Source organism: Culex quinquefasciatus, chromosome 3, assembly GCF_015732765.1.
Source record: "Culex quinquefasciatus strain JHB chromosome 3, VPISU_Cqui_1.0_pri_paternal, whole genome shotgun sequence".
Taxonomy (NCBI): Eukaryota; Metazoa; Arthropoda; class Insecta; order Diptera; family Culicidae; genus Culex; species Culex quinquefasciatus.
In genome coordinates, this window is record NC_051863.1 from 45,540,949 (window position 1) to 45,554,608 (window position 13,660).

A 13,660-nucleotide genomic window follows, 5' to 3' on the forward strand; every position below is an offset into this window, starting at 1 on the left:
TTTTTGGGTGTTTTTTGAAACCGCCTTGAGTCAGGGTATTAAAAAACACCCAAAAAGCAAAAACTGAAAATTTGGTTTATTGGGCCCCTTAAAAAAAACTCCAGATATTATGGAATATCCGAAACTAAATAAGTATTGTCTTGAGGAGGTTTTTTTTTATCGAATTACTAAAAAAAACTTCTATAAAATACAAAAAAAAGGTCCAACACTGGCCCACTGACCCCATCTTTATTCATTCGAATTGTCAAAGTAACGAGAGATGGAGAGAGAAAAGTTTACGTGCGCAAAAAATATTCCACAAAACAGAGCGATTTGCCACCCCAACAACAAGCATTCAGCCAGAGAGGTGCAAAAAGAAAGAGAAGATATTTGAGTCGAGAGAGATTCTGATAAAAAGAGTTCAGAGAAAGAGCAACAATAACAGCCAAACAGATGATATCTGTCATGTGACGGACAAATGTCGCAAATGCACGGAAAAGTTTGAAGAATGACTTGAAATTTACAGATTTTTTTTTGCGTAAAATTACAAAATTACTTTGTCAGATTCGCAAATTCGTCAGGAACGGCATTCGAATGAATTCGGTTTCTCTAATTGGAATGACTGTCAGCCGTGAAATGTACGTGACCTCGTGCACAGAAATCGTCGAAAATTGGTTTTAGTTCTTAACATCAGTTTGATAACTGATTTTTATTTTTCTAGTGCTTTTATTTCGAATACGCTTGGATTAGCGAAACTTGGCTTAGCGAATGAGCTCTGAATTCGTCCTAAAACCCTGAAATTTAGTTGAAATTGCTAATTTCATTGTTGTTTGAGAACATCACATTTTATCCAATACTCGCATTTGTAAATAGAGTCAAGAATGGATTATCCGAACCCTCTATTATACGAAGTTTCGATTATCCAGAATTCGATTATCTGAAGGTTTGTATGGAAATTCTCAGATATTTTTGTTTGTAGCGGGCAACAAGCAAACTGTCTAAAAATATTTAATTAATCATTGTGGAACCCCTTCCCAGTCACGACGTTTTAGCAGGATTCGAGCAGAGTTCTTACAGAGCTGGATATTCTTATAGAATTCTAGCAGAAATGATCTACCGTTCTAGCAGGATTCTGACAGAACCAGCTCTGCTAGAATATTTCGTGACTGGATTACAGCGTGGTGCAGACCCATAATGCTATGCAGTGCTATTCGCATGTGTAAATAAAAAACATTTTAATAATTAACAGTTTCGGTATCAATAGTAGCTAAATTTTGCATCAGATTTCACAAGATTAATGTTTTTGGAATCCAACAATAAAGTTCCACAAAATTCCATACCTGACCAATAATGCGCGTATTCCCGAAAAAGACACGCGGCATACCAGCCTCGAAACGACGCGCCGCACTTTCGGCAAATGCGCGCTGTCAAATCCCATACTGTGCGTTTTGTTTTTGTTGATCTTCTTCTTTGAATTGCATGGCATTGTTGCCGGGAATGTTTTTTATTGCACCAAAAGTGCAGAAAATCGCTGGCAACAGTGTCTGCGGCACATTCTGAAATGCCGCGCGGCGTGTACCTTCGAGAGAAACGGACAATACCAGCCTCGAAACGACGCATCGCACTTTCGGCAAATGCGCGCTGTCAAATCCCATACTGTGCGTTTTGTTTTTGTTGATCTTCTTTTTCGAATTGCATGGCATTGTTGCAGGGAATATTTATTATTCCACCAAAAGTGCAGAAAATCGCTGGCAACAGTGTCTGCGGCACATTCTGAAATGCCGCGCGGCGTGTACCTTCGAGAGAAACGGACAATATTTATAACGGAGCACCCGATTCGAGTGGTAGAAATGACAGTTCTCCCATAAGGAATAAATTGTAGAAAAAAAAACTGGTCGAATGGAAGTGCTCCATTTGTAGCATAATTGTCAAAAGAAGTAAAATTTGGATAAATTTCCCAAAATCTAACAAAGCCGATCGCAGTCTTTCACGAATCAGCTCAGAGCGACTAAGTGCAATTGGCCTCTCTGAGTCTAACTATGAGCCATTCAAGTGAGCGATTGGTATAGAAGGGTCTTTGGTTTTCAGCTCACCAATCATTCAGCAGTTGAAAAATCCTTAAAATAGAAAATTGCACTTTTATTAAAAACTTCGTAATTTAAGTCTAAACTTTGTGTAAACTTTCTTCGGAAATAAATCGAATTTTCGCGGCGACTTGCAAACTTATCAACTCTAATTCTGAGTGTAACAAGTTGTGTTGAACGCGAGGATTAACGTCAGTGAAAAATATTTTGTCGCTCTGGCACCAAATCGAAACGAGCGATTTCCACTCTCGCCGCACTTTTTCTCTCCGCCTTTTTTGTCAAGCTTAATAGCATCAGCGCTTGCGTGATGCCGTTGGAGTTTTTGGATGATGATTTTGACCACTTCTGAAGATAAAAATAGTGCATATTTTATTTTGTTTTTAATTAAATAAACAAAAAAAAGTTGGTTCATCCACCGACATAAATTTTCGTCAATTAAAACAATATGGAGGCATCACAACAAAGTTGGCTTACACACTGATCGAGTAATACCAAATTAAGGTTGACAGAAAAAGGCGGAGAGAAAAAGTGCGGCGAGAGTAGAAATCGCTCGACTCGGTTTAGTGCCAGAGCGACAATAACTAAAGAAAACATCATGAGTTCATCCTCCACTCTTTGGTATTTTCGGAAAAGTTTAGGATTTGACCAGAACTCAAATAGAAAAAGTTTTCAATGTGTGAACAATAAGTTACTCAAAATTGAACAAAAAAAAGCACATAAAAAATCATTTCGTCCTAATTACGTAACACGTTGAAAATTAAGTAATTTTTAAACTTTAAATTTAAATTTTTAAATCAAAGTTTTTAGAACGCTGTATCTTTTATTAGAAGCAATTTACCTTTTTTAAATCATTATTTATGCACAAAAAAACGTAATATTTATTTTTGTTTTACTATGATTATTTTTATCTTATTGAATAATTAAATTTTATAAGAGATTTTTACAACCTTTGGTAACCCCTGCTCATAGTCTTTTTCACGTGATTCTCGGCGCTCTCTCACACACACCCTTCATCTCTCTACCTAACGCACGTGTTCGTGACATTTCTCGCGTATCGGCGCAAAAACAAAAACAACCTCCTCAGCACATTGTGGTGAATCTGCGATGGAAGCACTCCGCGAAATAACCCCGTTCCTGCACCGGTCGGCCCGGCTAGACCTAAAAGCTGTGTCTCTTACGCACGTACTGGGACTAACCGGCTCCAAGGATGGCATCCTGTTGCTCGCCCAGTGCGTTGAGTTGTTGGACAATCTAGTTGGGTTGACCGAGGACGAGTCCGAGCCGGTGCGCAAGGATGCCGTGCTGGCACTGGTCAATTTGTCCGCCGAGGAGGAGGCCGCTGAGGCGTTGGTGAAGCAGGTGGGTTGATATGGGACTTCAGGGGATGTTAGAATCTGTGCTAATAGTTGTTTGTTTTTCAGTTGGCTCACAAACTGGTACCTCTGGGTTACGCTGCAATTCTGGACGAAAACTCAAAGTTGTCCGACCCGTGGAGCATGGTCCTGTGCAACATTACACGACCGGAGCAGCTGGTGGAAGCCGTTCTGGAAGAACTGCTCAAGATTGAACATTCCATCGAGAAGTTAACGACCTGTTTTACGCGAATCAGCTACAACAAACAGAAAGGCCACCTCAACTACTTAGGTCCGTTGTTCAGCAATCTGTCGCAGAGCAAACGTGGCCGTGACATCTTCTGTGACCAAACCACGGGACTGCTGTCGCGAATCGTCCCCTTCGTACACCACGAAGCTAGTATCGTCCGCCGAGGAGGTGCCGTCGGAGTGCTCAAAAACGTCTGCTTCGACTCAACCGTTCACGACTGGCTGCTGAGCGACGGAGTTGACGTACTACCATTCATCCTTCTTCCACTGGCCGGTCCGGAAGAGTTCGATGACGAAACGAACGACAAACTGCCCGTCGAGCTGCAATATCTCGGGCCGGACAAGCGCCGTGAGGAGGACCCGGACGTGCGCAAAATGCTGGTGGAATCGTTGGCCCAACTGTGCGCCACTCGGCGGGGTCGTGAATATCTGCGCGCCCGGGGCACGTACGAGATTCTGCGCGAGCTGCACAAGTTCGAGTGCGGAACGGAGGGCGGGGACGCGCGGGTGCTGGCCGCGTGCGAAAACGTGGTCGATGTGCTGATTCGAACGGAAACCGAAATCGGGGAGGACAATTTGAAAACGCTGGAAATACCGGACGATGTGCTGACGAAAATCGAAGCGTTGAATAAAGAGAGCGATTGATTTATGAAATTTTTTTTTTTTTAATTATATTCAATTTATTTCTGGATGACTTTTTTGGGACCGCGAAACGACCCGAATTTAAAAATTCTCGTTCTCGTGTTACCGTATACGTCAGAGATATGTACGTCTTTTTAGTGAAAAGTGAAAAAAAAAAATTTCTGACTGGGGACTCGTATTCGGGCAGTAGTGGAAAAATTTGAATGCTAAAAATGGCAAAAGGTAGGTTTTTTGTCCTCTATCTGCCCACCAGGATATTCCCCCGGGGGGTCAAATTGGTTGCGGGACAATCCGTTTTGTCTTACAGTTTTCTTTGGAATCTAATCTAATCTAATCTAATCTAATCGAACACAAGCGCAGCCAGTCCGAAGAAAGCATCCTGGAAGAACTTGGGGTTAGATTACGCCCCATGTTCTTTCTTGTCAATATTAATTATTGCAGTACACTTGAGTAACCCCGAAGAAGTATTGCATAAATTAAAGCGGCCAGGCCTACTGCGTTGCATTAACCGCAGAGACAGATTCTGAGAACGGAGCACATTTCACAGAATCTACAGGGGAGGAAGGATGCGTGGACATACCGTACCAAACGCTCCTGTTTACGGTTTCATATTTGTTTTGTATAATGTGTTAAGTGTAAAATATAGTGTGGTTATATAATCAATTAAATATAATAATGCAATATAATGATCATTTAATAAAATTAATAACCACGCACCCAAGCACACAAACAGCGACACAAAAGAAATGAAAACGAGCATGCAAAAACAAGACAGCGCGTCCCCGTGGTCAGCGCACTCGTCTTACAGTTTTCTTTGGAATCAGTTTTATTTGTCGAAAAGTTTCAAAAAAAATATAAATAATATATTTTTGAACAAATATTGTTGATTTTTTTCGTAGTTTTATTAGAGGTACGGACAACTATTTGACCTTATTTTTTTAAACCTTTTTGCCTTCCTCACCTCACTGAGGCAAGGCTATAAAATCACTCGAAAAATGAACTTCTTAAATACACCTCCTAGATATACCTTCACGTATACCTATCGACTCAGAATCAAATTCTGAACAAATGTCTGTGGGGATGTGTGTAGACACGATTTTTTTTCCACATGATTATCTCAGAACTGACTGAACCGATTTTGGCCGGATCCGCCTTATTCTGTTCGTTTTGGGGTCCCCTAAGACCCTATTAAATTTTATTTTGTTTATTAAAGTAATTAAAAAGTTATGCCAAGAAAAAGATTTTTGTAGATACAAAAAAGGGTGATTTTTTGCATAACCTCAAAAGGCCGGGTCTTTTTGTTTACGTGCGAGAGTCACGCCAGATGCGAAACGCGCAGTTGCCATATTGCTTCAAATGAGAGTCTGCATGTTTTCTGGAAAAGTCTGTATCAAGTATATATTTTTTTCATAAACTTATTTTCGTTATTACTTTGTAAATGTGAGGAAGGCGCCACCCACCGAATGGTGGATTAAGAAACGTTTTCAGTAAAATTTTTATGTATTTTCTAAGAATATTTTTTTGTACAAACTCAACAACATGATTTTGAGGAGGAAATTCTGCCGCGTCGATTGTCGCATAAAAAATGGTACTTTAGTCTATTTTATGTACTTTTACACACAAAAAAAAGTTTCCGGACAAATATTTGACTCACTGTATGAGATACACCCTCAATAAAGTGTATAAATAACGCTTAAGAGCTCATAACTCTTGATAGGGTTGTCAGATCTTCAATCTTTTGGATGCGTTAGATTGTTTTTTATTTCCACAGTCAGGGTTGCATGATAGATCCGCACAAAGTTTTCACCAAAATATATGAGATCTGGTTTCAAAAAAGGGTAAAAATAACACTTAAGTGCTTATAACTTTTGGTAGGGTTGTCAGATCTTGAATGTTTGGCCTCTTGTACACCTGTCTAAAAATATATAATATGAAGAGTTTTCTTACAAAAACAATCTTCTGAACCTAAGTCAAAATAATTTTTGTAGCATAACATTTGAAGTACTTAATTAAACTTTATAATTATCTATAGCGACTTATGGCACCCCAAGACGGATCGAATGAGTCCAAAAATGTCAGAATCGCTTCAGCCAGTGCCGAGATAATCGAGTGGGTGACAATTTTTTGATCAACATCCCACCACATACACAGACATTTGCTCAGATTTACGTGAATGTGTGTGTAGGAGTTCTAAGGGTTTGTTCAAATATTACATCCAGAGATTTTCGGGATTTCAGACCGCCGAAGGGCCCATTCAAACCTTCGGATAATCGAACATCGGATAATCAAGTCTGGGCTGTAATATTTTTTTTTTTTTTATTTAGATATGATGAGAGTACAAACATAAGCTATTGAGACGAATGGGTACAAGACAAATTTCACTTTTGCTACTGGAGAATATTTAGTATGTATTTCATAAAGTCATGAGTAAGATACTGTAAAATAAGTAGAAAACGACTCACCAGCAGCAAAAAGCGTCTTATTGTCACAGATTTAGCTACAATCACATAATGAGATTCAAAAAAGTGCAAACTAAACTGCACTTATGACTATCATCAAAACTGTTCATTGTCCAACAAAGAGGGGGAGCGGACCCGGGAATAAAACGCCCTGCCCTGGTCCACACTGTAATCAGTCCACAATGTATCACTTGATAGTGCAAGTTGCGCTCTTTCTTGCGGTTCTGTTCTGTGCGGATTTCTGGTGGAAACGCGTTGTCCACCGGCAGCTGAGCAAACTTCCGGGCCCCGTGTCGGTTCCGTTGCTCGGTTCGGGTTACGTGTTCCTCGGGAAGAACTGTTCCCAAGTGTTTTACACCTTCCAACGGTTGACGGCCCGCTACGGTCAAGGAGGTGCACCGATACGGTTCTTCCTGGGACCGGTTCCGTTTGTAATTATCAGCAGTCCCGAGCACGCGCAAGTCATCCTCAGCTCGAGCACGTGCCTGGCAAAACCGTGGATTTACAGGTTCACACCGCTGGAAGGGATATTTTCGCTTCCGGTGGACAAATGGCGCCGCCATCGGCGAGCAATACAGCCGGGCTTTAATTTGGCCGTGCTGAACAGTTTCATCCCCATTTTCAAACGCAAGATAGACATTTTGGTGGAGAAATTGGGGCGAGAAGTTGTTGGCGGAGGAACGTTCGACGTGTACGGATATGTTGCGGCCTGCACTCTGGACATGGTTTATTGTAAGTATTTGGCCTTGGCGAGTAAGCAACATGAGTGAAATGTGTGAACTTACCGGAAATCCATCCTTCTTCTCAGTAGTCAATTCCAGTTTCGGGTTTTATACAGAAATCACTTCTTTGATGCAACAATTACACTTCCTTTTTAACTACTTTTTGTTGATCAAACCGAAAACTACAAAGAACATACCGATTCTAATAAACCGAAACGTCCCTAAACAAATCCAAGTTTTTCCCGCGCGTTTGAATTTGACAGCTGTATGTGTTCGAGCTTGGAAAGTCCTTAGCAAGAAAGCTCAAACTTGAAACTTTCAAGCTGAAAGCTTTCATTGGTTATACTCGTTATACTATAACAAAGCTTCTAGAGCCACCACAGACAAACAGATGTATATCTCTTTTAAATTCCACCAATCAGAAATTAAACGACTGATTTAAATGAAAGTGTTTTTCTCGGAACTTTCACCACACTATCTGTGGAAAATGTACTATCATGCGTTTCATGGTAGATACTGTTTTCAAACCCTGTGCTATTTTTCCTAATTTCCATTTGATACAACATTTCAGCCACAACTCTCGGTATGGAGATGAACATCCAGCAGCAGGCGCGCAGCGCATACCTGGACGTCCTGGACGAGTTGTTCGAACTGGTGACTAAACGATCCACCAACGTGCTGCTGCATCCCCAGTGGGCGTACCGGCTGACGAGTTACTACCGCCGAGAGTGCCGTGCCCGGCAGATATTTTGCGCCCCATCCACGGAAGTACTGCAACGCAACCCGATACTGGCTCGATCACCGTCGGAATTTTCTGATGTCAGCAAGCCACAGATCCTAATTGATCAGCTGTACGATTTGTCACTGAAGGATCCCACGTTTGACCGGGACGCGATCGAGAAAGAATTGAACACGATGATTTTCGGCGGTAATGAAACAACTGCGATTACGATGTCCAACGCACTTTTGCTGATCGCGATGCATCCCGAGGTGCAGAACAAACTGATCGTTGAAATAACACAGGTATTGGGAGAGAGTTTTGCGAACATTACCATTGAACAACTGCAACAACTAACCTACATGGAAGCAGTTCTAAAGGAGGCAATGCGACTTTATCCGATAACGACAATCCTGGGTAGAAAAACGGGTGCAGATCTTCAGCTGGGCGAGTATCGCATTCCAGCTGGAGTCAACCTGGCCATCGATGTGTTTAGCATTCATCGGAGTGCGGAACATTGGGGATTAAATGCGGATTTATTCGTCCCGGAGAGATTTCTAACCGGCAAGCATCATCCTTATGCGTTTCTCGGGTTTAGTGCGGGACCTCGAAATTGCATTGGGATTCGCTATGCGTGGATCTCGATGAAGATGACGTTGGCGCACGTGCTGCGGCGGTTCGAGCTGGAAACGCCCCTTCGGCTGCAGGATATTCGCATCAAGGCGTCGATGACGCTAAAGGTGATCGGAGGGCACATTATAAGCGTTCAGGCAAGGGAATGAGTGAGATTTTTCGTTAATATGTTGTTAGCTAATAATTATGGGTTCGATTTTCATCTGCTCCCAATGAGCTCTGTCTAGACTGCATGAATTCTGAAAAGATTGAAATCATCGATGAGCCCACGACGAGGTTGTGGTATAAGTTATGATTCCTAACTGTCTAGATTTGACGGATATAATTGTGATATTTCACACAACGTAGGTGTATACAAATTTAACTGTAAAATGTATAACACTCCCTTACTTTAATTACACCTAGCACAACGAAATAAATGTTTTATTTGCTCTCTTGATTAACATTTGCATGTTTCAGTGCAGCGCAGTCTAACTATTTAATAGCAGCGTATGCAATTACTCCCATCAGAGTCGATCTAATTACCACCTGCAAACCAGCCCCCTTCCCTCCGTGCTACGAAGCTTTTTTCCCATCCCTCCGTTCTATGCTGATCATGTACCCGTTGCCGATCCGCATCACGATCGAGGCATGAAACTTAAGGTCGACCAACCGCAGCTCGGTGGACAGTCGGTACCGTTTTACGAGCTTGGCCAGCACAATCTTGAGCGAGATGTAGGCGTACTTGGCGCCGGTACAGCTCCGAACTCCACCGGTGAAGGGCAGGAACGCGAACGGGTGCCGCTTGGCACAGTTCTCCGGGGAAAAGTTTTCCGGGTCGAATTCTTCCGAGTGATCACCCCAAATTTTGCGATCCCAGTGCACTTTGATGGTCGGGATCATGATCTGGGCACCGGCTGGTATCGTATACTGACCGACCTGGATTTCTTTCTCGCACTCGCGGGCAAAGACTGGCACTACCGGGAGGATTCGCATCGATTCCTTGATGACCATCTCCAGGTAGACCAGCTTGGCGAGATCTTCGTAATCGATGTAATCGTTTGGTGCGGCGTCGATCACTTCCTGGTAGAGCCGTTCCTGAACATCGGGATGCATGGCCAGCAGAAGCAGCGCCGTGGATATGGCGCAAGCCGAAGTGTCGTTGCTGGCGAAGATCACCGTGTCCAGATTCTCGATGATGCACTCTTCGTCGAAGAAATCCGACTCTGAGGCGATCGCTTCCAGCCGGTCTATGAACAGTGGCACGTGGCGAACGTTGTCCTCATCGCGGTAGATGTTGCACTTTTGGATGGATTTCTTCAGCCTGTCCGCTTTCCGCAGCTCGAGCGTCTTTCGTGACATTTCCTGGAACATCTGAACTCGTTTCATCTCTTCGCGATAGCTGGGCGTCAGCTTGTAGATAAAGTCAGGGTGTAGCCACGCCTTGTAAATACGTGTGAACTTGAGTGTTTGCATCCTTAAAAAAAAGCGGATCATTCAACATACCCCAAAGTTTCTCAACCCTACTCACTTGTCGGCATTCTCCAGGTAGCGCTTCTTGTAGTCACTGTTGTCCTCGTCCAAATCCAACCCAATCGAGTTGACCATCGTGGTGCTGACGGTGTATTCGCCGGCCTTCTCGACCATGTTGAACTGTCCGGTACCGGCTAGCGCCAGCAAACTCTCCGCCAGTTTGTCGGCTTTTGCGTTGAACGTGGGCACAAACCGTTTGACGACCGCGTTCGAGAACGAAGGGTTCAGCAGCTTGCGCTGTTTGCGCCACACATCCGGCGGCGCATTGAAGAGACCCTTCTCGAATCCCAAGAACCGGTACACGTACGATCGTTTCACGCAGTCCTGCGAGTTGAGGATCACCGCAAGGTGTTCCGGATTGTCGATCACCACTATCAGAAGCGGACCAAACCAGGCCCGCATGGGCGTTGGTACGACGTGCAGGAATTGCAGGAAATACGGCAGGATAGTCGTCGGACCGCGACCGATTCCGATGTGAATGCTTCCAATCAACGGCCAATCAAACGGACCTGGAATTTTGGCGGCCAGCTCATACAAACGCCTTCGCGATCTTCTAAAGAAGTAATACCACGTGCAGACCAGAATCCCCATGGCCACGAGGAGAACCGTCAACATTTCGCAAAAACCGCTCTGTACTAGATCTCCAAATCAATCCGAATCCGAAGTTGCTACAATACTGGACGAGGTTCATCTAAGGCACGAGATATTCATAACGTTCCGCCGCAATCAAGTCTCGAGATTGATATCAATTATCGCTGGGCTGAACTCGGCGGAGGGTGGGAAATATTCCGGCTCTCCGGTTGTTACGGGAGATTGACGAAAAAAACAAGCGTTTACCGTTGAAATTGCCAAGTTATAGGGTACTTTAACGTTTCATGGACTTGCGAGAACTTTGGCGTAACGATCCCAACTTGAGCAAATTGGTAATTTTAGATACCGTCAACGTTTATTTTTTATCTTTGCAAAAGTTGTGTAGTGAGGCTTCAATTACAGTTACAAGGGTTAGGACGTTGAACTGTAACCTTTAAATTGGTCGATTGTGTTCTAACGTAACAGGTGTGAAGGTTGATTGTGTATCTGTGGGAGGAGGGGCAGCGCATTTGGTGGACCACTAGGGTGGAATCGAGTTGTATGGGAAAAATGAAAATGATAAAAATCCATTTAGCAACACATTGCATTTTCACATTCTTGAATTTACAAAATTCATGTTTTATTATTTAAGTATAGCCCTGGATGTCCTGAAAGTGTGTGACAGATACAAAGATACAGAGTTTTCAAAAGTACACAGTAAAATATTGTGTAAATTTGGAAGGTTGAAGGTTATCTCTTTTATGATGTAATTTTACCTCAATTTAGACTGAAAAAGCGACATTACAACAGAAAAGTGGTAAAATTACACATTTTCAGAGGTAAAATTTCAAATTTTTTCTGACATAAAAGATGTACCACTATAGATGTAATATTACCATGATTTTTTTTTCTGTGTAGTGAATTGAAATAATCAGTAAAACTCACATTTTCTGTCAACATTTCCATAGGAACCACCGTAATCTGGGGTGAATCGGGACTACAGTCTGAATAGGGACAGCAGTTTTTAGAGCACTTAAAGCTTTTAAATTTGGAAATGGATGTACACATTTTGTTGGCCTGAGTCTGTTCTAACCGAAACCGACCAGAAAAATCAAAATATTGTGCTCCAGCATGGTTAAAACTGCTGTCCCAATTCGCCCCATGTGTCCCGATTGACCCCAGTTTACGGCATTAAATATAACACAAACGTGACCCAAAAATGTGTTGCTGAAAAAAGTAATGTTCTATTCCACCCTAGTGGACCTAATTTTCTTTTTAATGCTATCGATCAGTGCAATCTTTGACCTGTTTCGCAGTACACGTTTTTTAGAAGCTGAATTACAATGTAACACACATGAATTTATATTTTAGTTTACTACGCAATGATGCGTGCGAACTTTGTGTATTTACAAGATAACCGTCAACTGGGGCGAATTGGGACACATGGGGTGAATTGGGACATCAGTTTTGACCATGTCAGAGCACAACATTTTTATTTTTCTGGCTGGTTTCGGATAGAACAGACTCAGACCAACAAAAATTGTACACCCATTTCCAAATTTAAAACCTGTAAGTATACTCTAAACAATGCTGTTCCTATTCAGACTGCAATCCCGATTCGCCCTTAGATGACGGTACTAATTTATAATAACAGGCATGATTATAATTTAAATAACAGACAAAAAAATGGATTAGTTTTATTGTTTATGTAAGGTATGCACTTCGGAAGAAACCGGTCAAGATAAATTTCAAATGAGAAGCAGCGGTAGTGAAAGCAGCCTAGAGAGGGTGAAGAAAAGCCCCAAGAAAACGTTCCCTCTAATTGGTCCAGCCGTTCGTAAAGCTGTTTCTTGACCCCCTTTCTTTTGAAGAGCATACCGGCATCTAAGCTCTAAATATTTAAATAAAGAGAGCACTTTATTGGCTTTAAAACTTTATTTTATTTAATCCTCTTATATATTTTATTTTGTCTTATCACTGTGTGGTTTCCTGGACAATTTAAATAAAAAAATACTTACCAATGAAAAAACTTATCAGATTCAAATTCAATGTTTCATATCGAACAAGTGTTATATTGTTTAATATTATCACGTTTCTTAATAACTTTATTAAGATTTTTAATTAATGGTCTTGATTAAAAAATAATGGAAATTGTACACTCCCCGGTGGTTGGTCACTTTTTTAGTTTGAACCCCGTTGGTTTGACAAAGTCAAACTAAAAAGTAACGAATTATTCCTTTTTACACGGGGCTCATGTTTACTACCAAACCAATTGCCTGGTAGTTGGTGTGAGCTCTGCGTAAAGAGGGTGTCAAACTAAAAAGTGACCCCGTTTGTTTGACAACGATTGATGTCAAACCATCGGGGTTTCATTGTATTCCTTGATAAATAAATTAAACAAGCAATAAAATATAATCTTAATTTACAATAAAAGTTACAAATAGAGCCTAAGAGAAGCCACTTGTTTCCCTAGTTCGGTTTTTTTGCCTCCCTCACTGAGGAAAGGCTATACATGGAGAAAAAAGAGTTCCCAAATTCGTGAACACCCGTTCATGAAATTGGGAACTACGAACAAAGTGTTCAAATTCCATGGTACGTTTTTGAAAATCGTACCATGGCATTTGAACACTTTGCTCGTGGTTCCCATTTTCATGAACTGGTGTTCACGATTTTGGAAACTCTTTTTCTCCGTGTGCAATTGAACTTCTTAAATACACCTCCTAGATATACCTTCACGTTT

The 13,660-nt window shown here is 41.9% G+C and overlaps 3 protein-coding genes across 3 annotated transcripts; 2 read left to right on the forward strand and 1 right to left on the reverse strand.

Moving 5' to 3' along the window:
• The first annotated feature begins 3,097 nt into the window (after nt 1–3,097).
• Nucleotides 3,098–4,333, forward strand: LOC6049626 (protein HGH1 homolog). Its single transcript, XM_001866318.2, has 2 exons — nt 3,098–3,422; nt 3,485–4,333. The coding sequence occupies exons 1-2, from the start codon at nt 3,168–3,170 to the stop codon at nt 4,307–4,309; spliced, it is 1,080 nt and encodes a 359-aa protein (XP_001866353.1). The 5' UTR covers nt 3,098–3,167; the 3' UTR covers nt 4,310–4,333.
• A 2,580-nt stretch (nt 4,334–6,913) lies between these two features.
• Nucleotides 6,914–13,376, forward strand: LOC6049625 (cytochrome P450 4C1). The gene is made up of 2 exons (XM_038264115.1): nt 6,914–7,497; nt 8,059–13,376. The coding sequence occupies exons 1-2, from the start codon at nt 6,948–6,950 to the stop codon at nt 8,985–8,987; spliced, it is 1,479 nt and encodes a 492-aa protein (XP_038120043.1). The 5' UTR covers nt 6,914–6,947; the 3' UTR covers nt 8,988–13,376.
• On the reverse strand, nt 9,394–10,965 carry LOC6049624 (probable cytochrome P450 313a4). Its single transcript, XM_001866316.2, has 2 exons — nt 10,349–10,965; nt 9,394–10,294 (listed from the first exon to the last, which is right to left on the reverse strand). Exons 1-2 carry the CDS (start codon nt 10,963–10,965, stop codon nt 9,394–9,396), a joined length of 1,518 nt encoding a protein of 505 aa, XP_001866351.2.
• Nucleotides 13,377–13,660: the final 284 nt, after the last annotated feature.